This window comes from Panthera uncia, chromosome D2, assembly GCF_023721935.1.
Source record: "Panthera uncia isolate 11264 chromosome D2, Puncia_PCG_1.0, whole genome shotgun sequence".
Taxonomy (NCBI): Eukaryota; Metazoa; Chordata; class Mammalia; order Carnivora; family Felidae; genus Panthera; species Panthera uncia.
In genome coordinates, this window is record NC_064818.1 from 67214651 (window position 1) to 67241434 (window position 26784).

The window sequence follows — 26784 nt, forward strand, 5'->3', positions numbered from 1 at the left end:
CTCCAGGGGCCTCTGGGTGGCTTGAGTCAATTAAGCATCCAGACTCGACTTCAGCTCAGGTCACGATCTCAGTGTCATAGGATCGAGCCCTTTGTCAGGCTCTGCGCTGGGAGTAGAGCCTGCTTGAGATTCTCTCTCTCCCTCTACCATTCATTCATGCTCTTTCTCTCCCTGGGAGATGGGGGGGGGGGGACAAATAAAAACTAAACTCTACAGACTTGGATTTGGGGAGGAAAAGCATGGGCTCTAACTCATGGTATCTGAATTCTCAGGCCAGAAGAACCTCACAGAGGCCTGAGTCTACACACCTCTAGGCACCTGACTTACCTCCATAGGCTCTGATCATTCTCTGCTGAGCTCAGTCCCTTCCATTTCTCCATTGCCCTCAGAGTGGGAGAGAAACAGATGCAACGGCCCAGGTAATGGCAATCATCATGTGGAAAGGTGGCCATGGTTACAGGCCCACCCACTTTGTGTGAAGCGTTTGACTGGCCGGAGTGGGAAGGTCTGAGGTTAAAAGCAGATTAAGGGGCCGGGTAGGCACTGTGGTGTCAAGGAGGGGGCACTCGGTTCTCCACTTTGCTTCTCCAGCCCTCCTCCACTCTAGGAGATTCTCATGCCGGCAAGTTACCAGTGCCACGGTAGTGGATTGGGGCAGCTACATTGTTCCACCTGATGATGGTTTAAAACAAAGGTAGACTGTGCATGGCCAGCAGAGGTACAGAGTTTGGTTCTCTATGTCAGTGGGGTAGTGCTTTGATTCCTAATTACTTTATCCCATCTCTATTTCCTAAAGAGATTATTGCAGAGGGAGGGTTCTTTTAGCCTGACTTATGGGTTCCTCAATGCTGACCAGCCTGGGCCATAAACCAGATTCAGAGCCAGCTGTTCAATATCCATGATCAGGTAAGATTAGCTGCGTCCAGGGTGGTAGAGTTTTAGTAAGACCTCTGGCTTTTTTTCCAGCGGCGCTCCCTCCCCTCCTGCTCCCCCCAGCCCCCACCATCTCCTTTCAATTTATAAATATGTAGCCTAATCATGTGTAGAGAAGAAGCAAAGGTTTGGAATGTGTGGATCTGAACTTGTCCAGAAGCAGAAGAAGGTGTTGGAATACAACAAGATGAGCCTGTAATCACCTTGAGGGAAAGACCGAAGGAGAGGCAACCATCACCCCCGTTCTCCCATACTCTCTCGCATCTCGTTGTGTGTTCTCAGCAAAGGCATCAACCTCAGGTTTTGCCAAGTAAATAAGACTGAATCTGAGCCTCCATTTTCTTATTGGTGAAGTAGGAAAATGGCAGGGGCCAGAGCCCTTTGACCTTACGAGCTTCTTGTCCTAAAACCCTAGGACTCTGGCAGATTTCTAGCGAACCAAGTGCTCCGTGCTTGATGATGGCAGCAAGTTTCGTTCCAGGTCCTGCTTACAGGTTCCTAAATGAAGCATTCCTGGAGATCTACCACACCTTATACTAGCCATCCTGGAAGTAAGAGCAAGGAAAAGGTAGCTATTAACCTCTTCAGTGTGAACTTTCAACTTCCCCGTCGTGTTCTCAGCTCTTGTAAATAGTTGTGATGCAGTCAATACAAAGCTTCTAGTAAGTGAGTGTTCAACGAGGCATAGGAAAGGGGAGAAAAGGTTGAACTTGTGTTTCTCAAAACTGAAACAAGGCAGATTCCTTGGTTCCAAAGCCATTCCTTTAGTTAACCATAAGCACACTTCTCCTACCAGGCCAAGGATGGGCCACTGACCTTGGCTTTCTGAGGGAGACATGCCAGTCATGTGTCTGAAAATGTTTACGCGAGGGGCAAAGATTCCTCTTTCACAGGGACGTGACCTCTTACATACCTCAACCACCTGATATTTATTCTGTGCTGCTAAAAGACTTCTTCTGACCTGTGATGTGGTGTTCTTTCCCACACCTGTTTCCACCAGGAACGTGTCTTTGACACCTGGCCAGTGCTTTTCACCTTCTAGGGATTCTGATCAATACTTTCAAATTTTCTTCTGGCTACAGGGATAACCTGAAGTTTAGCAGGTGGATCCGGCCTAAATGCCATATTTCTGATCTGAATATTTATTTTGTGGTCTTCAATCCTATCTCCCAGATGACGGCTCCTGACCCCCCCGGTAAAGCCTTAGCATGAAGACCCAAAACATTCAGACGGTGGGGGGGGGGGGAGGGCAGCTGTCTGCTCAGTAATCAAAGATCCTAAATGATTAACAGTGATACAATTACTTCCCAAGCCAGTTTCAATCAAATTGTAAGTTTTCCAAGAACACCTTTGTGCCACAGTGTCCCAAACACTGAGCAAATAAAGAGCCTGCCCCTGCCTTAATACATCTTTCTCTGGTGAGCATGCACTTAACTCCTAAGCACGATATGCTTCTCCATCCAATAAGGGGCCGGCTGGTCATCTGGGCAGCCTCTCTCTGGTATGTAATCATGTGAAGCAAGGCAGGATGTCCCTTCTGACTCCTCCACCCTCTTTGGCTTCTTGTCTGGAGAGACCAGAACCCCTCCCACTTCCTGATATTCCTGAACCACTCATGTGAAAATTTCCCAAATGGCTCTCTAGCCACACACTCAGGATTGTTCTCTCATGCAGAGAGCCCAGTGAACCAAGACTGTGGAGCAGAGGACCATGTCCTTGAAGGCATGGTGAAGGAGGTGTTGGCATACCCCCCCCCGAGTATTGATGTCCCCCATCTACTGTTTGTCACCCACTCTCCTGGAGGATGCAGTGTAGTGAGTTGGTTGGGAGCACAGGTTTGGAAGGAGACTTGAGCTCATTTGGACAAGTTACGCAGTGTCTAAACCTTGGTTTCCTTATTTGTAATTACCCTGATGAGCTCACGTGAGGATTAGATGGAGTCCTAGGTGTAGGACACACAGCACGGTGCCTGGCATGGAACAACACTCAGGGAATGATAGGAATGCTAACAGTTTTATAATAAGGGACTGTTGATTCAGTCAGGGTCATAAACTCTGTTGGATGTGTAAACCAGGGGTACAGGTAGAAGACCCTGCTGCCTTTAAGTTCATCCAGAGCAGTTATAACACATTTGCTGCTGCCGCTGGGTGATGCCAACTTTTGTTTATATTCCGTAGGCATCAGGCCGAGGACTTATGGGCCTAATCGGTGTTGTTGAAGGAAAATACAGTGCGAGCCACATACCTAATTTTAAATTTTTCAGCAGGCATAATTACAAGAGGTAAAGGAACAGGTAGAATTACTTGTCTAGTGCATCCTAAATATTATCACTTCAACATGTAATCAGCATTTTAAAATCGGGGATGTTATGCTACTTTCTTCAAACTAAGTCTGCAAAATTCGGTGTGTGTTTTGTACACCTCTAAACGTAGACTTGACTCATTTCAAGTGCTCAGCAGCCATATGCAGGCCCTGGTTACCGTATTGGACCACACAGATCTCCATTTTCCCTCTGAGCTACCTTTCTAACCTGCCAGGAAACAGCGATGATTTTTATGGGGTTGTTGTGGGCTCTGGGAATTTAGAGCTGACCCCTCTCCTGGGGATCTCTCCACTTTCTGTCTGATTCAGAAACGCTCTTGGAAAGCTCTTGCTAACAAAGGAGAAAGTTGCCTGTGTCACTGTGTTCCAACCTTGTTGACATCATGAACCTGAGAATAAGTCTATGAGGCAATTTGCTGTGTGTGTTCTTTGCGGGGTGGGGGGGGGGGTGGCCTATCTGGGGTTAGGGAAAACTTCTTATTGCAATCTGTGCAAACATCAGTCTCATCAACCAAGTGCTTGTGCTTGAGTAACACTTCCTTCCCACAAAGAATGAGCAAGTGGGCCTCAAGAGCCTGGGTGCCCAAGCTGTCCATGACCCAGGTTGATGAAAACGAGCTGGGGGCCAGCTTCTCCCACGTGTACAGTGATGCCCCATGGTACAGGATTGATAGCAGGGCCCAGCATGGAGCTGTGACAACTGAGCAGAACAACCTGAGGTTTGCGCAACTGGATGTATAGTGTATTGGCCCCTCTAGTTGTGTGAAGTGAGGCCGTGCGTGGGAAATGAGTTCAGTGGCAGGAAGGATATCCAGGCAGATAAAAAGCCCTTCTGAGGAGGGAAAAGGTAGCTGTTGTTTCATCCTTGGCATCAGAACCATATGGCTGGCATTGTGTCCTGCTTCCTCTAGGACCATGGTTCTTAATTTTCTTTGGGAGACCAATGAAAGTTCCCAAGATAAGTGTGTGTGTGTGTGTGTGTGTGTGTGTGTGTGTGTGTAGTTATATATATACACAAGATTGCATAGGGTTCATCGAATGGATCATACTCATAGATACACCCTTGGACTCTGGACTCCAGGCTCCTTCAATTCAATATCTGACTCTGAGACTCTGTCCGCTATTAGCCACATGCCTTGGGGAAGTTAATTGGCCTCTCAGCTTTGCTTCTGCAAAATAACAACTTCTTCGTGGAGATGCAGTGAGATTAAATACGATAATGCAGATGAAGTTCTTAGAACAGCGGTATCCCACGGGAGGTGCGCAGTAATGTTCATGAACATCTCAAATGCCTTCAGAAAGGAGCTGGCATGAGAACCTTGGGTTGCTACCTGGCAAGGTGTACTTTGAATGCCATAAGCCTTTTGAAACATCAGATAACCAGGGAAAGGGTGGGTATGGAGTTCTGATAACTGGAATGGCTGATTAAGGCACACTTGGTAGGAGTTTAAGGAACTTTGCCCCTTCCTTTTCACATATCAGTAGAAGGGTAAACTTCAAAGTCAGCTCTGCCATGTGGGAAGCTAAAGGTCAGTCCCTCACAGTCCCCCACTCTGTGCCACCACAATGTCTTTCCTATTCCGCCACCTCTAGAGAGGAACATCTCACCTTTCTTTCTGAGCCATCAGTATTAAGTTAACATGAGTAGGTTCAGTTGATAGGTCTAGAACTCTTCTCTTTCTTCTTGGGTCATGTTGCCCTACTTCTAAAGACTTGCATTAGCTGTTAGAACAGGCAAAGATCCTTCCTAAATAAGTGTTCTTTAAGCCACGAATCGTAACTGCCCTTGTCACGGGCCCCAACAGCCACCGAAGGTTTGGATGCTGAGGGCAGCATCCCCGTTTATACCTCACAGGTTTGTTAAAAGATAGATTGGGAAAGTTTTACAAACTGGGAGGAGCTTCATCAATGCACTGTGGGGCTACTTAAAAAGTTGACCTGCTTATAAGGTCTGTCTTTCCCTGCTTTCAAAAATGGGGAAAACCTGGGTTCTGTTTCTAAAGAGCTGTCAGCCCCTATCCTGAGATGTATCTTGGCTTTTTCAAGGCTGTATTACAAAACCCTAGAGTATTGGCTCCTGGTCTTCTAGAACTGTTGTGTAGGCGATTTGTCGTTTCTTTGTCCCTACCAAAGGGGAGGGCATGTAAACACACTGACCAGAGCACCATGTGTGAGTGTGTCCGAACTGTAGCTGTTGGGTCAGACTCTTCACATCTTGAGCACATTGCCTATAAATGACCTAAAACAATAACTAAGGTTTGCACTTTGTCAGGGTTACGGGAGCTCAAACCCAGAAGGAGTTTGCTTGTATTGAATTCTAAATGCATATGGCTGTGGGAAGGGAGGGAGAAATAGAGGATGTGGTATAGAAGCCTTAGCTCACACGTGTTTTTGTGAAGTGAGATGTTATGGGAAATGACGATTTATCAAGAGATGGGGCACTGGAGACCTGGCTTCTGGACTCCCCTCTCCTACTAAAGTCCATGCCTCAGCTGTTTCTCATTTTTACTGTCTCAGGTACCCTAAGAATAAAGCTAAGTTTGTTGGATCAGGTGATGCCCCCTATATGCCTGTGCTCATACCCACGTGGCTTGTCTAGTTGTCATGCTGTGCGGCTTTGATATATATTTACATGAGGAGTGGGGCAGGGAATGGCAATATGTCCTGTTATTGCCAAAGCGCTACTCTGGGACTGGTCTGCCTACTGACCTTGAGTAACACCTCTCTTCTGGAGCACACGGTGAGTTCTACTCTGTGCCAAATGGCCCGCCCCGCCCCCCAACTGCAGGGTCACCATAACCAAGACTACCCCAAACACAGTCCCTCTTGACATCTCAACAGTCGGGCTCATTGAAGGCAGAGTGGCTCCGAGTGTGTTCCTAGCGTCGTTCCCAGACCAGCAGCATCCACATCACCTGGAATTATTAGAAATGCAGATTCGCAGGCCCTAACCCAGGCCTACTGAATCAGAAGCTCCGACACCAGCTGTGTTGGAACAGGCTCTCCAGGGGGTCGTGATGTTCGCTGACGCCTGAGAACCACCGGCTTGGAGTATCTCGCTCTCCAGCAGGTATGCCGTCAGTAGGTTGCCAGTTAACACAACTTGGCATGAATCCAATCAGGTGGGACTTACGGCCTCAGTTCTGGTTGAATTGTATCTCCTTTAGTCACTTCTTAGAAAGCCCTTTTCTTTCAGGTACTAAGGCAGGACTAGGGCTGTGTGCAAAGAAGGGACTTTCAAGAATTAATGCACCTAAGACCTGGAAGAGAATGTGACCTAATAAGGCCTCACTGGTAATGTGGCGGCCACTGCTTCACACAGGAGTCAACAGGAAGCGGTACTGGGTTCTGATGTTGATATTACTGGCTGCTTGACTGAATCCAATGAGAAGAAACCTAGTACAGCATTTCCACGAGTTTCTGCTGGCCCGGCACACAAGAAATCCATGGGAGGTGCAGCCTGTATCCATGATCCTGCATTCTAAATATGACCCAGGTAGGTTTGTCCCTCGGTCTGGATGCTAGAGTCACTTGCCTCATCGCATTGTCTTGGAGATGTTCTAATTCTGGAGGGGTCACTGGCCTCTTCTAGAAAAAGGCCCATCTCGAAATGCAGACCTCTCTTATCTGATCCGTAAAGTCCTAGCTTGAGCCAATTAACGTGGCTTCTCATGTTTTGCTCAACCACAACTCAAGGAACGAGTTTTCCCTCTTGTGCACTGGACCTCCCTCTTGCTATCATGGTCTCAGGGACTCTGTCCCAAAGGCAGATGCCAAGCCCTGTCTGTCCACTTTCTTTCCCCTGAGGTATGGGCTTTATAAAGGTTTTGCTTGTTGCATGTTAGCTTTCTGAGCAGAGGGCTATCTTTTTTCTTCTCCTTCCTCTTAAGCCCTTGCATAACCATCTCTGTTTTAACCTTTTGCCAAATTCTGTGCTTCTCGCTGTTGGATGTTATTTCAAGTGTTGGAACAGGTAACTTCTACCTTTGAACCTCTGTTGCAACAGGTACAAAGGTTCCAGGAGAGTCTTTGGTGACTCTCAGGGCAGCACGCATTGGCTTCAGATGTGGCCTCATTGCAGGAGCTGAGGAAAGGACAGAGGTATCTGAATGTGGTGCTGAACCAGTGCTGCCAGCTGTCAGGGGTTCATTTCCTGGCCCCGGGAAGTGAGCCTATTCCTACAAGGTAAGCTGCAATAACACTATCTACTCTCTGGTTTCTACACCGACAGGATGGCAAGGGCAGGGGTGGGGAGGGAAGACACGTGTCTCTCCTCAGCCTTGGAGCTCTTTTACTATATGAAATTACATTTGGTTTAGTAGTAATCTCAGCTGACTTGTGGGGAGGCAAAGCAGAAACCAAGTGGAAAGGCGTGGAGACATCAAGGCTCTATGAATGCTGGCAGGAGGTGGATTTGGGAGAGAAAGTTGTTAATTTCACTGAATCCAACTAAAATAGGCAAACATTTTAGGAGTTACAAAACCAAGATGTATGTCTCCTTCATCTTCCATTCAAAAATTTCTGTGTCAGCATGGTTACAAGGGCTATTTGCCAGCTGCTGATGGCAGGGATTCCCATTTGGAAGGGACTGGGGGGGAGAGACCTTCAGTCCTCAGCAGACGTTCCCTTGGGTGCTGAGGTCTGTACTAGGTGTGTGACCTGTGTTACCTCATCTGCTCACCACCTTCTAGAAGGTAAGTGGTATTGTTCCCATTTCATAGATGAATAAAGTGTGTCTGGGCTGTTCAACAACTTGGCCTGGGCTACCTAGTTCGCAGGTTGTGTGGCTAAGACTAGACTTCTGACCAGTCCTGTCGCCCTAGGCTGCTGCTATAGAATACAGAATTCTTGTGTTGTCAAAACCTCCCGTTATTTCCTGAAATCTTGAGAGTGTTATTGACGTGTGCATACGATCGAATAGGAATGCCACTCTGCTAGAATTTGTAAATGATCGAGGCACTTCTCAACTTGAGTACCCGCACCTGGAGGAAAATAGTAAAAAGTAAATTAATTAATAATAATAAAAGAAAAAGCTAATTTGGCCCTGAGCGCTCTCCATTCAGCTGGTAAAAGAAGCCAGCACTCAGGGTATTAGAATAGCTGAGACTTAACATCCATTCTGCCATTCTCTGACCTCTGCTGGACCGAGCTGCTTCTCAGAGGAATGAGCTCCTGAAACTAAGCAATGCCAAGTGTCCCTCCAGCCACGAAATGACCAATAAGCTAGACTGACAGGGTGGCTAACCTCCTCTTCCCGTACTTGGTCTTTCTTCTACGTCTAAAGTGGGGCTCCTGTGAGGCCCAGGGATCAGGTGCCATTCTCTGAGATTGACCTGGCTTGCCCTGGCTGCTTTTTAGCTTGGAGGCTTTTAGGATCTCTTCTCTGTAGAGCGAAATGAACCCTCATCTAGCTCTGGTAAAGGGTCAGGCTTGTGTCAGACTTACCATGAGCCTTCTTGAAGGGACCACTGGGCATCTGGGAGGTAAGGTGGGGGGTGAGGAGGAAGAAGCCGGAGAACTCATGATTTCTGCCTCCGAATCCGAGAATGGGAGCTCCTGCGCCCTTTTGTGGCCACAGCCCGAGGTGAATCCTCTGAAGCTACTATAGGTTCTGACATCCTGCAGACCAATCTCCAGGACCCTTTTAGGGGTCTGCACATTCGGAACAATTTTTCCGGTAACACTGAGAAATGACTTGCCTTTTCCTGTCAACTGGCTCATGCACGTACAGTGGGTTTTCCAGAAGCTGCAAGATACGAGATCAACTGGACAGCTAAGGACATACGTACTCGTTGCCTTCCTGTGGTTTCAAAAGTTCCCAGCTTTAATTGGAGGTGAAGGAGGCAGCAGAATCGATTTTTTAATTTAGATTTCAAGGTGTGAAAAGGATGGGCAGCTGATTGTGTCAGAGGAGAACAAAAGCTCTCCGTCTGGGTCACTGTCATTGCTGGTTCCACTGGCTTTATCAGAAGCGCTTGGGGACCGAGGCAGGCGGAGGGAGGACGGAGGTTGGAGGAGGGTGACACTGTGCCAGGTGCCCCACCATTGGGAGGGATGCAACAGCGGGCTGGACCTTCCTGTCCTGGGAGTCGAGGCGGGGAGCGGTGTCCCCTTTCTGGCATTGGTGCTCTGCTCTGGGCACCTCAAGTCAGTCCAGTTTTGTTTTGATCTTCATTTCAAGGTAGTCAGTCACAGGAGCCAAGGGTGAATGGTGCGATTCGGGCTGGCTTTTGTTTCAGCCTTTAGGAGCTGGGGTTAAGGGCTTTGAAAAGGAGCCAGGCAGCCTGGCGGCTTTTCTCCTCCTGCTCAGAACGCTTCCACTTTCAGTTGTGAAAGAAAAACCAGGAAGTGAAGTCCCGGAGCACGTTAGAAAGCCTGGCCATGGCCTGACTCGGGACAGCTCACACAGGGCACAACTGGGGACGCTGGGAGCTGAGCCATCCCTCTGCATGGATGCTCTGGAGCCAGCCTATCCTTGGAGGAACTGGGGGTGAGGGAAGAGGGACAAGGATTCTGTGCCAGGAGGAACCCGGAGCCAGGAGACCCCATTTGCAGGAAGCGCCAACAGATGCGACCCCTTCACAGGGTAAGGGGACCTTCCTGAGGGAGTATTTAGCAAGGGGTCTTGTGAGCACGGGGCAGAGGCGAGGGGCCGCCCCAACCCCCAGCTTCAGCCAGTCTAGAGCCTGCTGTGTGCCTGGCACGTGTCAGCACTCTCTCTCTCTCTCCCAGCTCTCTAATGGACACTTTTAAACTGTCCTTATCAGGAGGGGTGAAGGGAAGGGGGAATGTGGGGCATGTGGACTGGATTTTCTTTCATCTGTCTCTCTTGGAGGAGATGGACCAGAACCGAGACCTCTTCAGTTTTCATTGTGAAATTTGACTCCTTCCTATGGTGAGAGCTAATGGGTGAGGGAGGGATGGATGGTTTCTGAACGGACTTAGATCAGTTTTAAGGGGTAGGGCCACATGTTGAATCTAAGGTGAACTTCAAGGACTTTCAAAGCGTGAGCTTTGGGGGGAGGAGGGGGGGGCGCCTGTGTGGCTCAGTCAGTTAAGCATCTGACTCTCGGTTTCTGCTCAGGTCGTGATCTCACGGTTCACCAGTTCGAGCCCCGTGTCAGGCTCCGTGCTGACGGTGCGGATTCTCTATCTCCCTCTCTGATCTCTCTCTCTCTCTCAAAATAAGTAAACTTTAAAAAAAAAAAAAGAGTGAGCTTTGGGAAGGGACTCCATGGTTGGGGATTGCTACCTTCTGGGGTATTAATCTTCTTTGGTGGTTTGAAAAATAAGATTGAATCTATCGATCTATCGCTCCAATTTGTAGATGATTGGTGTTCTCTAACAGCAGCAGAGTCCTAAAAAATAAGACAATTTAGGGGCACCTGGGTGGCTCAGTCAGTTGAGCATCCGAGTCTTGATGTTGGCTCACGACATGATCTCACAACTGTGGTGTTGAGCCCCGTGTCGGGCCTGCTTGAGACTCTGTCTCTCCTCCTCTCTCTGCCCCTCCTCCACTTGCATGCATGCTCTCTCTTAAAATATATAAACTTAAAATAATAATAAAATGTCATTTGATTTTAAAAAGATTGATTTAGGGACACCTGGGTGGCTCAGTCAGTTAAGCATCTTTCTCCGGCTCAGACAATGATTTCACGGTTTGTGGGTTCAAGCTCCACGTCAGGCTCTGTGCTGACAGCTCAGAGCCTGGAGCCTGCTTTGGATTCTGTGTCTCCCTCTCTCTCTTCAAAATAAATAAACTTAAAAAAAAAGGTTTATTTAGTAAAAAATAAAAACAGAATAATTGGTTTCACTTGAACGTTCCCTTTCTACTGCAGCATGGGCGTTACTCTGTAGTGGTCCCCTCCAATTGATGAGTATTTGAGATGAACACAGAATCCTCTTAGAAGAGGCATGGTCTAAATTCTTGTAGACGTCACTTGTGTGCTTGACACAATAAAAGGAACAAAAAATTAGAAAAAGGGCCACAGATATTTATAGAACAGGCGGATCATAGAGTTAAATAGATGGTAGGTAAGAAAATGCAGATGGTGGGGTCTCTAGCAAAATGCAAGGTAGATGTGCCCCCAGATAGAAACACATTCCAACTTAATTTAAAACAACAACACATGGCTAAGGCCAAACAGAATATTTCAGCCAGGTATTTGGCTAGGTCCTGACCTAACATAGTCTTCTCTCTCAGGCTATATTCTAACACTTCAGGGCAAAAACCCCTACTATAATGTTAGTATATGATCGAATGCCTCCGTGCTAAACATGCAGTGAGGGCCACAGATTCTATAGAGAGGCTCGGGGTCCGAGAATGAATGGAGAAGAGGAAGATGAGGCCAGTTAGAGTTAAGCACCAGCTCATAATAGCTGCTCTTAACATTTCATTAAGGCAACCTTATGACATGGATGGTTTCACCATCTTACGGCTGAGAGAATTGGCTCAGGGAAATAAGTAGCTTTTCCAACATCAGAGATCGAAGCTGTCTGTGTGACATGAAAAACCATGGTCCAACCAGTCAGGTGCAGAGTTAGCCTTTCTTCAGATCTCTTAGAAAATTGCATTCGTGAAAAGGTTTTCCTGTGTGGTGACCTGGGCAGATCTTGACTTCACATACTTACTAATGCTTCTCAGGTTGACATTTTTCTAGAACTGCCAATGTTACAGCTACCGTTCATTGACTGTTTCCTATGGGGCAGGGCTGGGCTTAGTGTTGGCGGGGTTATCTTTTAATCTTCAAAACGGTCCTGGGAGGCAGGTGGGTTGTTTCGCAGATGGGGAAACTGAGGTTTACGAGTACAGAAACTAGACACACTTAAGGAAAGGTAGAAACTGGGATTTGAATCCTGGCTCGTGTAGTACCGAAGGGCAAACTGTGCCTCCGTTCCAGTGAGTCTGGTCTAGTTTAGTGATGAAAGAACTAGAAACTGGGAGAAATCTCTCTTTTGAAAATCCTTCCCATTCAAATCCGTAGACAAAGAAAGCAGATTGGTGGGTGGTGCCAGGGACCGGGAAAGGAATCGGGAGTACCTGCTTAATGGGCCCAGGGTTTCCCTTAGGGGTGATGAAAGTATTTTGGAACTAGATAGAAGTGGTTGATTCCACAAAACTGTGAATGTACTAAATGCCACGAAATTATTCACTTTGTTTAAAAGAAATTGTTTTTTGATGTATTTTTATTTTGGAGAGAGAGAGACAGAATGCAAGTGGGTGAGGTGGAGGGGCAGAGAGAGGGGGAGACCCAGAATCCGAAGCAGGCTCCAGGCTCTGAGCTGTCAGCACAGAGCCCAACTCGAGGCTCGAACCCACGAACCGTGAGATCAGGACCTGAGCCGAAGTCGGACGTTTAACTGACCGAGCCACCCAGGCGCCCCCTTGCCCCAAAATTACTCACTTTAAATGGTTGATGGTATGTGAACTGAACCTGGGAAAAGAAAAAACAATCCTCTTGCTTCTGGGAAGGTGACTTACCAAACCAGGATTTGGCAATTGTTTACTAACCAGGAATGAAGTTTCTGTTCCTGTCTGTTTCCTATTTTTGGCCAGTAGATGCATGGACCCTCAGCTGGGGTGCAGTCTGAGGTGGTTCTCATGCGTGGCAGCACCCTGCAAGGGGGACCTGTCCCCAGCAGCCCTGAGTCAGCCGTCATTGTTCTCAGCACACCTGCTGTAAATACGTCCAGGTCTTCATCTCTTTTAAGCAACCATTCCTCTGCATCGAAAAAGGGCTCTCTCGCTCACTCTTCCCCAGGACACAGGGCCTGATAGTTCCTAGGCTCTTAATCCATGATGTCTCAATAAATACATGAGATTTGGAGTTTGGAAGGCGAAGCAGCCCCTGTACTTCTGTGGTCAGGCCATAGTATTGACCCTCTTTGGGGGAGCTGGTAGCCAAACTCTGGGTCTCCGTGGGTCAGTCTCCTCTAGGATGTGTGAAGTGGTGGGTAGCTGTGGAAGAGGATGCAGGGGTGGGGTAGGGTCGGAGGAGATAGCTGGGTCAGAATTCAGAGGTGCATGATGCCCTCTGCAACGAGAAATCCTTCGTTTAAATAGAAACAAGGAGTTGCTAAGACCTTGGCTCACAAGGTGGAGGGCAGTGACAGTATGAAGGTCTTGGTTTCTTCTCCTTCAGGAAGCCTCTGGGTAGGACACCTGGTACTTGGCCAGGAGTCCGGAACGGAGGGAAGCGGAAGTGGGAAAGAGATCCCGGCTTCCTGAGGACCTCTCATGACCAGCAGTGCCTAGAGGGCTCCGTATACAGTACCCCTTTTAAGTAGGAACGGTTACCTGTCCCCTTTTGCATGCAGTTGAGGGAAACTGTCGCCATTGACTTTATGTAGCTATCCCCAGGGCCACGCGAGGGGTAGGGCTGCTGCTCTGGCACCTGGAAGGGCAAAGGCCTTGAAAGTTTGTTGCTATAAATGAGACTGCTGGCCATAAAGCTTGTTGTTTGCACTTTGAATCTGGTGACTTATGACCGGCGGCCAACCAGGTAATTTGTGGGCTGACTCTGCAGGAGCTCTGGCAGGAAGGCCCCTTTCACAAAGTTTCAACTCACTGTTTTTCTCCTGCATGGGTGATGGGGGCCTAGCACTTTGTCCAGACTATCTTTTTACAGGCTCTCTTATCAAGTCCCATGAACTTCTGGTGTTGAGTCTCCTGATCCCCGTTCTCATAATGAGCAACACACTTGGGAAGCCTTGAGGGGTGTTTTTTGAGACAAGGTTTTCCTCAGGGTAGGGCTGCTGGGCTGTGGTTTGTTGGTAGATTAAGGTTGACTGTGTCAATCTGAGACCCAGTGGGATTTGTCACTGCTGGCTGTCAGCCTATGGGTGGCTCAACTATCCTATGCTGTCTTCATGGACCGAGTTAAGAGGCTTGTGGTATTTAATGTAATGAGGGCTTTTTTGTTAAATCCTACTCACCAGGGCAAGGCCTGGCACCCTAGGGCTCTCTGGTATTTATGAACTGAAATGGCTCTAGTTGAGTTGTATGGTGTCTCCACCAAGCACCAGATACTGTCACCTTCAGTCTTCTTGGAGGGTTTTTCTCCCCCACCTTCCTTTCAACTAAAGATGGATCCTCTACCTGCATCAGAAACACCCCTTCACTATTTCCCTTCCCCAGGTATCATGCTTGTCCCACATCAGCGCCTTTAGTCATACTCTACCTCTGCCCCCACATCTGGGTGTTCCCTTCCCCTCCCCTCCCTTCTCTGTGGAAAAAAAAAAAAAAAACAGAGACAGAGATGACAGTTGAGAAAGATGGTTTGACAGAATCATGGTTAGAATCCTAGTTGGGGACTTATTAGCCATTGGCCTAATTGGTGGGGTCATCCTCCTTGATTGACCCTGGAAATGACACCATTGGCCATAAACCTAGGAGATCAAGAACCACACATCCTTGAGAGTCTAGTCTCCACACAGCGCCCTTCACCTAGTCCAGTCTACACTTGCGTCTCCCACACTGAATCCTTCTGTAAGTGTGTTCAGTAGGCTCTTGGCAGGGGGTAGGTCTTCTAAGTGTCTCTCTGCACATGGCAAAGTGCTGGGCACACAGTTGGTCCAAGACCTTTGTTTTCCCTTTTAAAACGAAATATGTAATTTTATAAATAAAGTATAGAGGGTAAATCTCTCTCTTGCCACATGGAGCTCTCCAGTCCACCAGATTCTGCCAACACTGGTGTATACGCCATTAAGCATTTGTTTACTGCCTGGGGAATTGGTTTTATCTCCTCCTTGACCGTGAAGTCCCAGCGTGCTTTCCGCACGCCGAACACACTGCCTGGCACATAGTAGGTGCTCAAATATTCAAACGCTTGTAGAATGAGTGACCCTTGAGCCCCTTCAGGTCAAGCTGCTTGGTGTGGTCAATGTCATGGCATGTGGCCCCTGGCTGTGGCATTTCGGAAGAGGACTCAGCCACCTCTGCCCCATCTGTGTGTATAGGAGCACACTGGGTCCTTGTGGGACTGAATGCTGCAACCTGTTTCCTTCAACAGATGTTCCTCCCTCGTTCTCTCCTCTGAACTTGTGCCATTGGTAAGCAAAAGGAACAAGTGGCTCGCTGGGACCTAGAGGGTTCCTGCTGGACCTCAGGCTCTGTGCAGGGTGTAGTAGACCCTGAAGGCTCAGACAGCTACTGCCTGGGAACACTCACAGCCAAGGCGTCCACTGAGTCACAGGAAGCTTTCCTGAGGCCCAAACCTCAGGATAGAACGGAGCCGCCTCCGATTTGTACAAGCCTCCTGAGCTCTGGTTCCTGGAGCTTTCCCTGTGTGATTCAGCAGCAAAGATATTACCCATGGATATGCATTAAAAACATCCTGATTTATTTATAGCGTGCTTGCTCGCAGGCCAGGAAAACCATTTCAAGCCTAACCCTCCCCCTCTCCCTGCCAGCTGCCTTACAAATTGGAGTTGTTGGCTATGGCCTAGCATTTGGGCGGGGAAGGGCAAGGCGTGTGACCTTGATATCGCTTTCCTGTTTTAATTAAACACTCACAGAATATTTCCATGCTGTGGAAATGACCGCTCAGTCACCACCCCCCCCGGGACTTCATAGGGGTCCCCTTTGGGAATACAGTCTCCCTGCTCTGTCCTGCCTGACCCCGTGGAGAGGAGGCAGCCCTCTGCTGTCTGCCTGGGGACATCGCCTGGTGTGTGTGCCTCCGAGCACACTGGGTACCAGGCCCCAGATGGAGAGAGCGGTCTGTGTCCAGTGACCTGGAACTGCTTGCTGGAGAAGGCTAGCGCGAGTGGTGGCCTGAGCACCTGGGCAACGGTGACTGGCTGGAAAGTCAACTGCCATCTCCTAGGTCAGGATCTTACGCCAGCCTCTTCTCGGCTCCTTGCAGTGAATGTTGAAAGGTGCCCTTTCAGGGCCCCTTTTGGCCCTGTGACTCAAACTTCACCTTTGCTCTCTTTATCTGCTAAAGAAATGGATGAAAAACGTTTCCACCCCCAGCGCTGCTGTCCCAACAGGCTCACTCTGTGGCTAAGAGGATTGCACACAACGCGAGCGCACAGAACGGCCACGTTCATTCAGTGTGGCTTTGGTGGTGGGAAGGCTGCACTTGCAGAAATGAAGCTGAGGCCACGTTCTCAGGCACAGGCACATGAATTGTCAACAACCGAGGTGGTGGAACTTTCTCGATCAGCTGCCTCAGGCCGAGGTGGGGTCATTTGGAGCTCTTGTTTGTTCTTGGGTTTTTGCTCGTCTTTTTTAAAGCAGTAAAGCACACGTATTTCACGTTAAACAGCGCCTACTCTCAAGTTACCTTCTTGATGAGACTTGCTTGAAAACTTAACCCCTGCTGTCCACAATCCTCTTCCCTGATTCTATTTTTTTTTTAATTCCATATACTATATAATCTAGTCATTGGTCAGACTTGTCAAACTCCCCAAGAAAATACAACCCCACAAGGGCAGGGTTTCACTGCCATGTCCCCAGCACCTGGAATGACACCAATATACAGTCAAGCCCTTAAATATCTCTTGGCTGAATGATTGAATACTTGAAATTTTCCGGGAAAATCCACTCATGATTTCTCTTCTTCCATACATCTTTTCATATGAGGAATATACTTTCAGAAACACAAACACATAGGCATTTGTCCAAGTGGGGTTTTTTTTTTCTTTCTACTCAGTAATGTATCATAGAGCCCTTTCCACATCAGTACATACAGATCTGCTTTATTCTTTATAATACCTGCCAAGAGCACACTGTGTGACAGTGTTCTGATTTATTTGGTTACTCTCCTATCAAGGTAGGCTTTCCTGGTCTCCCGCATTATAAAAAAAAAAAAAAATTCCTGTAGATGTAACAATAGTGAACAGAATAGTTGATACTTGATTCTATACACCAGGCACTGTTCTAAGTACTTTACAGGTACATTAACTCCTTTAATCACGAAGAAGATATTTTCATTGCCATTTTACAGATGAGAAACCATACAGGGGCACCTAGGTGGCTCAGTCGGTTGAGCATCCAACTTCAGCTGGGGTCATGATCTCGCTGTTTGTGAGTTCGAGCCCCGTGTCAGCCTCTGTGCGGACAGCTCGGAGCCCGGAGTCTGCTTCGGATTCTGTGTCTCTCTCTCTGTCTCTCTCTGCCCCTCCCCAGTTCGCACTCTGTCTCTGTCTCTCTGTCAAAAATAAAGATTAAAAAAAAAAATTTTTTTTTTTTTTTTTTTTAAGAAACCACACAGAGGTTATCTAACGCAGGTAACAAAAACGTTCACACAGGGTAGGGGACCACATTCCTAACCAGTACCTTGAACAGCCATTTGTAATATATTTTATAGAACTGATGTCTTTCTACAGGATGAGTTACTAGTAGGGTCATTAGTTCAAAGGGCACACATTTTAAATTGTGTTAGAAGGCAATGAGCACGTCTTTAAGGAGACCGCACCTAATTTACGTTTCCCTAACAGTGCATTTTATACTATTTCATCTTTGCTACTCTTATGGGTGGGGGAAAAGGCATTTCATTTAAATTTGCATTTATTAAATGCTAAGCAAAGATAAATGTCTTTCTCATAAATAATGTTTTGCTGTGAACATTCTGGTTGTGACCTTTGCTTTGTGTTTTATTGTGTTTGTTGTGTTTTGTTTTTTGTTGACTTCTAAGCATTCCTTATTGAGGAAATGAGCTCTTTAGATAGGCAAAGTATTTGATACTTTTCCCAGTTTATCTTTGTCTCTGGTATCTTTCCTGCAAGGCAAATATTTTTTAAAATTTTATGTAAGCTTGCCAACATTTTCATTTATGGCTTCTAGGCTTTGTGTCTATCTCAAGTCTTCCTCCTACCAGAATTATAAAAAGAAAACATTCTCTTATACTTTTTATCCCCAAATACTCTTACGGTTGTCATTGTTTCATATTTAAGTCTTTGATCCATCTTGAGCTAATTTTTGTTGGGGGGTAAGACAGTGATCAGCTTGATGTCTTTTCTCTGAATGGCTAACCAGTTGTCTTGATACTTTTAAGTGAAAAAAAAATCTATCTTTATTTGAAATGCAATTTAGTATATGTGAATATATCCCCTGGGAGTTTCAGGATCATTTTGTTCAGAGTTTTGTGTATTCATGATCAATAGAAAACTTCTCTAGCTCTATCAGAAGCAAATGTGGTAATGTTGAACTCTCTGGTCCCCCCTAGCCCCAATTCCTGTTGGTTTTCAAAACTTTTCTGATTCTTGGGGCACCTGGGTGATTCAGTCGGTTGAGCCTCTGACTCTTGCTTTTGGGTCAGGTCATGATCCCACAGTTGGTGGGTTTGAGCCAGGCATCAAGCTCCGTGCTGACAGTGTGGAGCCTGCTTGGGATCTCCGTCTCCCTCTCTCTGCCCTACCTCTGCTAATGCTTGTCTGTTCTCAAATTAAATCAATAAACTCTAAAAAAAATTTCTGACTTTTATTAATAAGCTTTATTTTTCTGGGTGGACTGTATTTTTTAAAATTTTTTAAATGTTTATTTTTGAGAGCGAGAGACAGAGTATGAGTTGGGGAGGAGCAGAGAGAGAGGGAGTCACAGAATCCAAAGCAGGCTCCAGGCTCTGAACTGTCAGCACATAGCCTGCTATGGGACTCAAACTCATGAACCATGAGATCATGACCTGAGCCAAAGTGGGAGGCTTAACAGACTGAGCCACACAGGCACCCCTCTGGGTGAACTTTAGAATCAACTTTTCATTTCCCAAGTAATTCTGTTGGTTCTTATTAAAGTTACATTAAATGTATAGATACATTTAGGGATATGGGGTCCTCTTGACTATCTCAAGGATGCGTTTCCAGTTTTCAAGCCTTTCTTATGGCCCTCAGATCTAAACTTTTTAAATAGAGACTTTACACATTTATTCTTTTTAAAAAAATGTTTATTTTTAAGAGAGAGAAAGAGAGAGATGGTGAGTGGAGAAGGGGCAGAGAGAGAGAGGGAGACATAGAATCTGAAGCAGGCTCCAGGGCCCGAGCTGTTAGCAAGGAGCCCAACGCAGGGCTTAAACCCGTGGACCACAAGATCATGACCTCAGCCAAAGTCGGACGCTTAACCGACTGAGCCACCCAGGCGCCCCTACACATTTACTCTTATATATGCTATTGTGAATGACTTTTCCCCCATTACTTTTGAATCAGCTATTTGCATGAAATAAAGTAAAGCTATTGAGTTTCTAGCTACCAATGTGGTAACTAGCCACGTTATTGAATTATTTCATGGCTTCTAATTGCCTCTTATTTCCTTAGAGAGTTTTTAGGACTCCCCTCTCAGCTGTTTTTTTTTTTTTTTAATTGGGAAATATGACAACAAATTTTATCTCAGATATAACCAAATGTTGGCCCTTCTGACCTTTACATCATTTTAAATAGCATGAGTAGCTGAGATTGACCCTCTTTTGAAGTCAATGCTTTTCCAATATCAGGGTTTTCTGACTGTTTTAAGTTTTAAGAAACAGGATCATATCTTTTATTTTTCAAAAGCAGAAAACTATATTTGATGCAGAAGAGTAAACTGGTGTAAGAAAAGGTGGAAAACCGTTAGCTCCAGACCTCTGAAGATACTGGTGAAGGGTCTTGAAATAGAATGCACATCTGCTTCATGTTCACTGCATGTTAAGGAAAAGTTATTTTCATGAAGCTATTTGTATGTTTGTAATGTTCTATTGACCTTTGCTATTACTTTGGAATTTGTCTAGAAATATTAACTATGTGGTTAAGAACTGAAGTGGAAGCTTCCTACATTGGAGGGGGAGGCAGGGATTTAGGGAAACTAACAATGGAGCCTGGGCAGGTGATTTAAAGCCCAACTAAGAAAGCATAACTTTCATATACAGCCTCCTAAATAACACACAGGCCCCTCTGGAGTCATTATGAGTCTTAAAGTCTTGTGACCTAGTCCCTAGAAGAAACTAAGTGATTCAGTACAGAAGAATGTGTTAACTAATTGGGAATAAGAACCTGGGGACTCTGGTCTCCCTTTTAATGAGCTGTCTATCACCACAAAATGAGTCCATACATGTAGGGGAACAGAGAAACCAATTAAATCCAAATTAGTATACTATTCTAGAAGGTAGATTTTTTTTCCCCCAAAAGCTTATGATTGCAATTTATATCTCATTACCACACAGAAAATAGTTAGTTCTTCAGGCCTAAAAGCAAAGATAATTTGCCTTATTGTTCTTTGACACAATTATTTTTTCTAGGCTGGATTTCCTGCTCACTTACTGTAGATGACATCATTTGATAAGATTCATCTTGTAGAGTCTTTCAAGCTCAGAGGTATATACTCATCCTGAGTAGTCCTGGGTATGTGTTAGAAATGCCTCCTTTTCACTTCCTACCATTCCTAACCCAATACTGTGCCAAATACTGATATGGGAGTACCTATCTCAATATTGGCCAGAGTGACTTTTGATGATCTAAGATTTGGGAGTTTGAGTTTTAGGAAGGGAAACGTGGTCTAACAGAGGATTTAAAGCAGACAGTTCTAAACCAGAAAACTGGCCATTTATTCAAGAACCACTCATCAAAAGCTAACTATGTGCCAGAAATGGTGGAGGCATTGGAGATACAATAGTGCACAAAACAAAAATCTCTGTTCTAGTTAGAACATCAGTTCAGTAGGGACAATGGATGATAAGGGACTAGGACTATTTCAGATAGTGAACAGTATCATGGAGAAGAGAAAGCAAGGTTCTGTGGTAGTGACTGGAGTGGAAAAGGCAATATTAAGTAGGGTGATCAGAGAGAGTAAGTCTCTGAGGAGGTGACATTTGAGTTGAGGCCCAGCCTATAAGTATTACACACTGTTTCAGATCCGGGGAATAGTGTTTCAGGCAAAGGGAAGAGCAAATACAGAGGCTTGAAGGGAATTGACATATGGATGGAAACCTGAATTCATGTAGGAAAAATAAGATGTTTCAAAGAAAAGGGACTACAAAACAATATTTGTAGGTCAAAGATAACCTGAAAGCTTCATGGCAATAAACATAGTTGACCAAAAACTAGAATAGTAGAAGGGTCCATTTGGGGACTTCATTCACAGAAAATGAGACTTCATGAAGAAATGGTGGCCCAAATCCTCAAAGGAGCAAAACTCAGAGCTGAATATGGGGTAGTCATAACCTAGACACGGGGGCTGGTCCTGGGAGCTTGCAAGCAGGTATAAAGGTGGAAGGTATCCTTCAGCTAGCTTGGGAACTAAATGTGTCAGGAGCCAGGAGACGAGTGACTTCATACCACAGAGGAGGGAAGACCCTGGAGGGAGCCAAGGGGAGGACTGGGGACAAATGGACATCCTGGTGGAAGGGACTACAGCATGTCACTATCACCACGTCAAAAAGTGAAGGAAGCTTTCCACCTGGGGCCATCCTAACCATTTTAATGTGTAGTATGGCTTGCTCAACAATCTGTAGATGACCTGGAACAGGCACTCCTATGTACGGTGTAACACAGCTCTCTTTCCTCTTTGCCACCTTCACACTTTCCCCTCCTCCATTCCTTCCCAAATAGTGATATAAAGAGAGAAGGAAATGCCGCCACATCAACTCCTTGTGGAGGGTTCCACTGAATGACTGAACCAGAATTGTAATTTGAATGACAAAGGACACGTGACAAAAGAGACAGTAGCTTTTCTCCTCATTTACTTGAACATATCTGGAAATTGTAATGGATTCTAAAGGTTGGGATGGTAACCAGAGCTTCCCAGTTCAGTAGTGGTGTAGCCCAAAGGTTTTACCATCTCTTGGGCTCTCAGCTTCTCCCAACTGAACAATGAGAGAGTTATGTGATATAGTTGCAAATCCTCTCTAGCACTAGCATCATAAGGTTAAAAATATGTGTATGTCTTAAGAAGGCTATCCAGACTACTGAATGGGAGCAGGGGAACCTGGGTCGCTCAGTTGATAGAGCATCTGACTCGATCTCAGGGTCACGAGTTAAGGCCCACACTGGGCTTAGAGCCTACTTAAAAAAAAAAAAAAAAAAAGAAAGAATGGGAGAAAATATTGGCAAATCATATATCTGATAAGGGTCTAGTATCCAGAATATGTAAAGCACTCTTACAACTCAACAACAAAAAGACAAACCACCCAATTTAAAAATGAGCAAAGGACTGTAATAGATCTTTCTTCACAGAAGAAATACAAATAGTCAACAAGCATATGAAAAGATGTTCAACATCATTAGTCATTAGGGAAATGGCATTTCATACCTAGTGGGATGGCTATTATCAAAACCCCCCAGAAAATAGTAAGTGTTGGTGAGGATATAAAGAAATCAGAACCGTCTATTGCTGTTTGGACTGTAAAATGGCACAGCCATTGTGGAAGACATTTTGGTGGTTCTTCAAAAAGTTTAAATATACAATTACCATGTGACCCAGTAATTCCATTTCTAGGTATTTACCATAAAGAACTGAAAATAGTAAAATCTGCATACAAATGTTCATAGCACTGGTCACCATTGCCAAGATGTAGGAACAACCCCGAAATCTACCAGCTGATGAATGAATCCATAAAATGTCTGTCTACACAATGGAATGTTATTCAGCCATAAGAAATGAAGTATTGATATATGCTATAACGTGGATAAACCTTGTAAATATGCTGAGTGAGAAATGTCAGACACAGAGAGTCCCATATACACGATTCATTTATATGAAATATTAAGAATTTGTAAGTCCATAGAAACAAAGTACATCAGTGGTTGCCAGGGGCTGAGGAGGAAGGGCAGAGGGGGACTAACTGCTTAAGGGGCACTTGGGGTTTTTTTTTTTTGCGTGATGAAAATGTTTTGGACCTAACTAGACATGATGGTTGTACAACATCATGAATGTACTAAATGCTGCTGAATTGTACATTTTAAAACGGCTGGGCGCCTGGGTGGTTTAGTCGGTTAAGCGTCTGACTCTTGGTTTCAGCTCAGGTCATGATCTCACAGTTCAGTTTGTGAGGGGCTGACAGCATGAAGCCTGCTTGGGATTCTCTGCCTCCCTCTCTTTCTGCTCCTCCCTCCCCCCCCCCCCCACCGCTCTCAAAATAAATAAACTTTTAACAATGTGGAGAGGCAGAGAGGAGCTGTCTGATATTCTGCACATGTCCTATTTGAGTTCAATACCTGATTTACAATAGCAAACAAAGTGAGTAAGCTATTTCACTTGACAAACAGATATATCTCTCAGTGACTTCTCCAAATAAAATCCCTTGCCAATGCAAGCAAGGTACTTCATTCTCCTGAAGCTGTGGGCTTGGCTTTCATAAGTATCTCCCTTGTTTGTATCCAAGTGGCCAGTCTCATCACATCCATGGGCTGTGTAACTTCAGTATGTCTGAAAGGAAGGCTTAAGAATTGACAGACCATGGTCCAGATTAATCCAGATGTCTTTTTGTTCATCCCATACCAGACTCTTACTGCTTGGGCCTGTAGTTAAAACTGAGGATTCGTAAAAATCCAGTGTGTTAGGTTTTCTAGGGAGCACAAAATCTGATGATCTCGTGATCGTGGGTTCACATTACCGTGTGGTAACAACCAGCCCGGGTCGACAGCAGGTGCTGACTTTGCTCTGGTCACGGGTTCTGTCTCTCTCCTTGCCTCTCTCTGTGCTATCTGCACAACTCTTCGACCACTCTCCTCCCCGCATCCCTGGCTGCCACCTGCCACAGAAATTTCACCTCTAGCCCTTCTTTTGAAGACAAAGTTTGCAAAATCACTTGTTAAAATGTAAATCTGCCGTCTGCAAGAAGGGAGCAAAAGTCCTCAGTGTGACAGGCTGTTCTCATAGGTGAGAAGGAGAGTGAAGGTAAGAATCTCTTAATTTGAAGGTGAGATTAGGACAGAGGAGAGAATCCCAGATCAGAAGATACTAGGCTTGTGGCAGTGTCCCCAAGCTCAGGAACCGGGCTGGCGGTGGCAGGATGGGTGAGCACAGAGCAGGTCTCTCCTCGCTTCAGCTCTGCTACCTGCTTTGTCAATTTCATAATTTTCCCTGGGGCGGCCCGCCTCCCCGCCTGGGGTGGCTGGCTCATGCCACTTCACAAGTCCAGGACAGGCTGGATTCTAAAAATCCCAGCTCTCACAATCCTGGCAGGCGGTCACATTAGGTAACACCCCCAGTCCTTATGTGACCTAGCACCTGTGGGGCCTTGCCTTTGTTTTTGTTTTGTCGTCTTTTTCTTCCCCTAAACACAATGTGGAAGACACCAAGGAGTTGGGGACAGTCATCCCAGTCTCTGGAAGGTCAGTTTTCCTCCATAAAATGGAAAAGGGACTGCTCCAAATTCAAGTAATAGCCAATCAGGGAGCAGAAAAATGCTAAAATGGCTGAAGCATTCTTGTGACCATGCCTGCTCCCACACACAATTCCTGAGCTCGGTTAGCCTTTGCTGGGGTGGAGGGAGAAAGTTCCAGATTCCAGCTAATGGCAGCAGCCCCAAAGTTCTCAGAGTTCTCAGGGCAACTATGATCTTTATCTGATAAAACTTCTTCTCTCAGGCTTGCTTTGTTCTCTCAATTTTAAAGTGGGAATGTTTGGTCTCATCTCTGAGATACTATTCCATAAGGCACTGCAGTAAACTTTTTTTTTAATAGAATTTATTGTCAAATTGGCTTACATACAACACCCAGTGCTCATCCCAACAAGTACCCTCCTCAATGCCCATCACCCACTTTCCCCTCTCTTCCCCCCCCCCCGCCCCCCCCACCGTCAATCCTCAGTTTGTTCTCTGTATTTAAGAGTCTTTCATGGTTTGCCTCCCTCTCTGTTTGTAACTATTTTTTCCCTTTCCCTTCCCCCGTGGTCTTCTGTTAAGTTTCTCAAGATCCACATATGAGTGAAAACATATGATATCTGTCCTTCTCTGACGGACTTATTTCACTCAGCATGATACCTTCTAGTTCCATCCACGTTGCTGCAATGGCATGATTTCATTATTTCTCATTGCCAAGTAGTATTCCATTGTATATATAAACCACATCTTCTTTATCCGTTGAATCTTAGAGGTGACAGTAAAGGCAATTCAGAATTTGTGTTCTTGAGAACACTCAGATGTTCCTTTGCCGTCACCTCTACGGTTCCAGCCAGATTCAGTCTCTTTGAACTCCAAAGCTAGACTCGGGATGAAAGAGGGGTTTTGCAGATTTTTATGGGGAAGCGGCAGCAGGAAATGCTGAGTGAACTTGGACAAGTCACTTTACCCTTGGGAGCTCCGATTTGCTTATCTGTAAAATGCTATGTCATGACATTGGTTGGATTAAATTCCACGATTTTCGCAAACCATCCAGTCTGAAAGCTGTGAGGCAAGAGATGGGAGAGATGGCCTTAGCCAGAGTAAATTCCTAGGACTTGCCCAAACACTAGCTCCTTCTACTAGAGCAGTTTGAAGCCAGACATCGCTAGAAGCTACAAGAAAAGCTGGGTTGGGGAAAAAGTTTTGCTGCTTTCAGTTCCCTGAGATCTCCTCCTGGCCTCAATCTTCAGTGCTCACTTGCTACCATGCATCAGGTGCATTTTCCAGCACCCTTTCCATGTACCTGGCTGACATTGCCTCCAGTAAAAATGGTTTCTCCAAGGCTCCCTGGAGGAAAGGACATTGGACACAGCAAGCTGAGATGCTGTTGATCCCTGAGACTCTCCCGATGCTTCAAGAAAGAAAGCAATGAGCAAGGTGTAGCTGGTCAGCAGGAAATGTCATTCATGCAGAAAGCTTGATTTTTAAAATCTGCTCTGTCACCTCTACAGAGGTTCCCTGTTCTGTTTGTTTTGTACTAGAAAAATCCAGCCAGAAGAGTCCTTCCTGACCCTTGGTCTGACTGGGCAGGAGAAGCTCTCCAGGGTGCCCTCCTCTGACAACCAGCTTAGTTTGGATCCAGAAAGGCTCTTCTAGGCCCTGTTGGGCCAAAAAACAAAAAGGCAATCATTTTGCAAAATTGTCTAGGAAATGATTAACCTGTTTCCTTTAATCCTTTCTGCCTTGTGGGAGGATAGTCAAGTTGTGGCCAGGCGGGGTGGGGGGCGGGTAGAGAATGTACTGTATTATTTTCAACTTTGCTGAAGTAAACGGTAAGAGAAATTCTGTCCCGAGAGAAGTCCAACCCTGGTTTGTTGGAGGGTTAGAAGTGCGCAAGTGCACGCGTGTATGTGTGTGCGTCCTTTTGTAAACGCAACTATCGAGTAAAAAATATATATATATGGCCATTTCCTCTAACTTTTTCTTTCTTCTTTCTTTTCTTTTTTTTTTTAAGGCCTGAATTTCCTGCTGCTATTCACAAAGATGCTTTTTATCTTTAACTTCTTGTTTTCTCCACTTCCAACTCCTGCACTCATCTGCATCCTGACCTTAGGAACTGCCATCTTCCTGTGGCTGATCAACAGACCGCAGCCAGTCCTCCCTCCTGTGGATTTGAACAACCAGTCGGTGGGAATCGAGGTAACTGACCAATCCTCTTTCTTTTTTTTTTTTTTTAATTTTTTTTTAACGTTTATTTATTTTTGAGACAGAGAGAGACAGAGCATGAACAGGGGAG

General features: G+C 45.8%; 2 protein-coding genes across 4 annotated transcripts in view; one reads left to right on the forward strand and one right to left on the reverse strand.

Annotated features, from left to right (window-relative positions):
- LOC125933162 (guanylate cyclase 2G-like) overlaps positions 1-8976 on the reverse strand; it is a 55483-nt gene extending 46507 nt beyond the window's left edge. The window contains 1 exon segment of the mRNA XM_049646017.1: positions 8701-8976. Within this exon segment, the coding sequence (XP_049501974.1) occupies positions 8701-8976 (276 nt within the window).
- ACSL5 (acyl-CoA synthetase long chain family member 5) overlaps positions 7300-26784 on the forward strand; it is a 44728-nt gene continuing 25243 nt past the window's right edge. Inside the window, exons 1-2 of one of the 3 annotated variants that reach the window (XM_049645760.1) lie at positions 7300-7440; positions 26503-26687. In XM_049645760.1, the coding sequence (XP_049501717.1) occupies positions 26532-26687 (156 nt within the window). In that variant the 5' untranslated portion in view covers positions 7300-7440; positions 26503-26531. Of the gene's footprint in view, positions 7441-9165; positions 9842-26502; positions 26688-26784 lie in introns of those variants that run through there. The other 2 variants (XM_049645759.1, XM_049645758.1) reach the window with 2 other exon arrangements.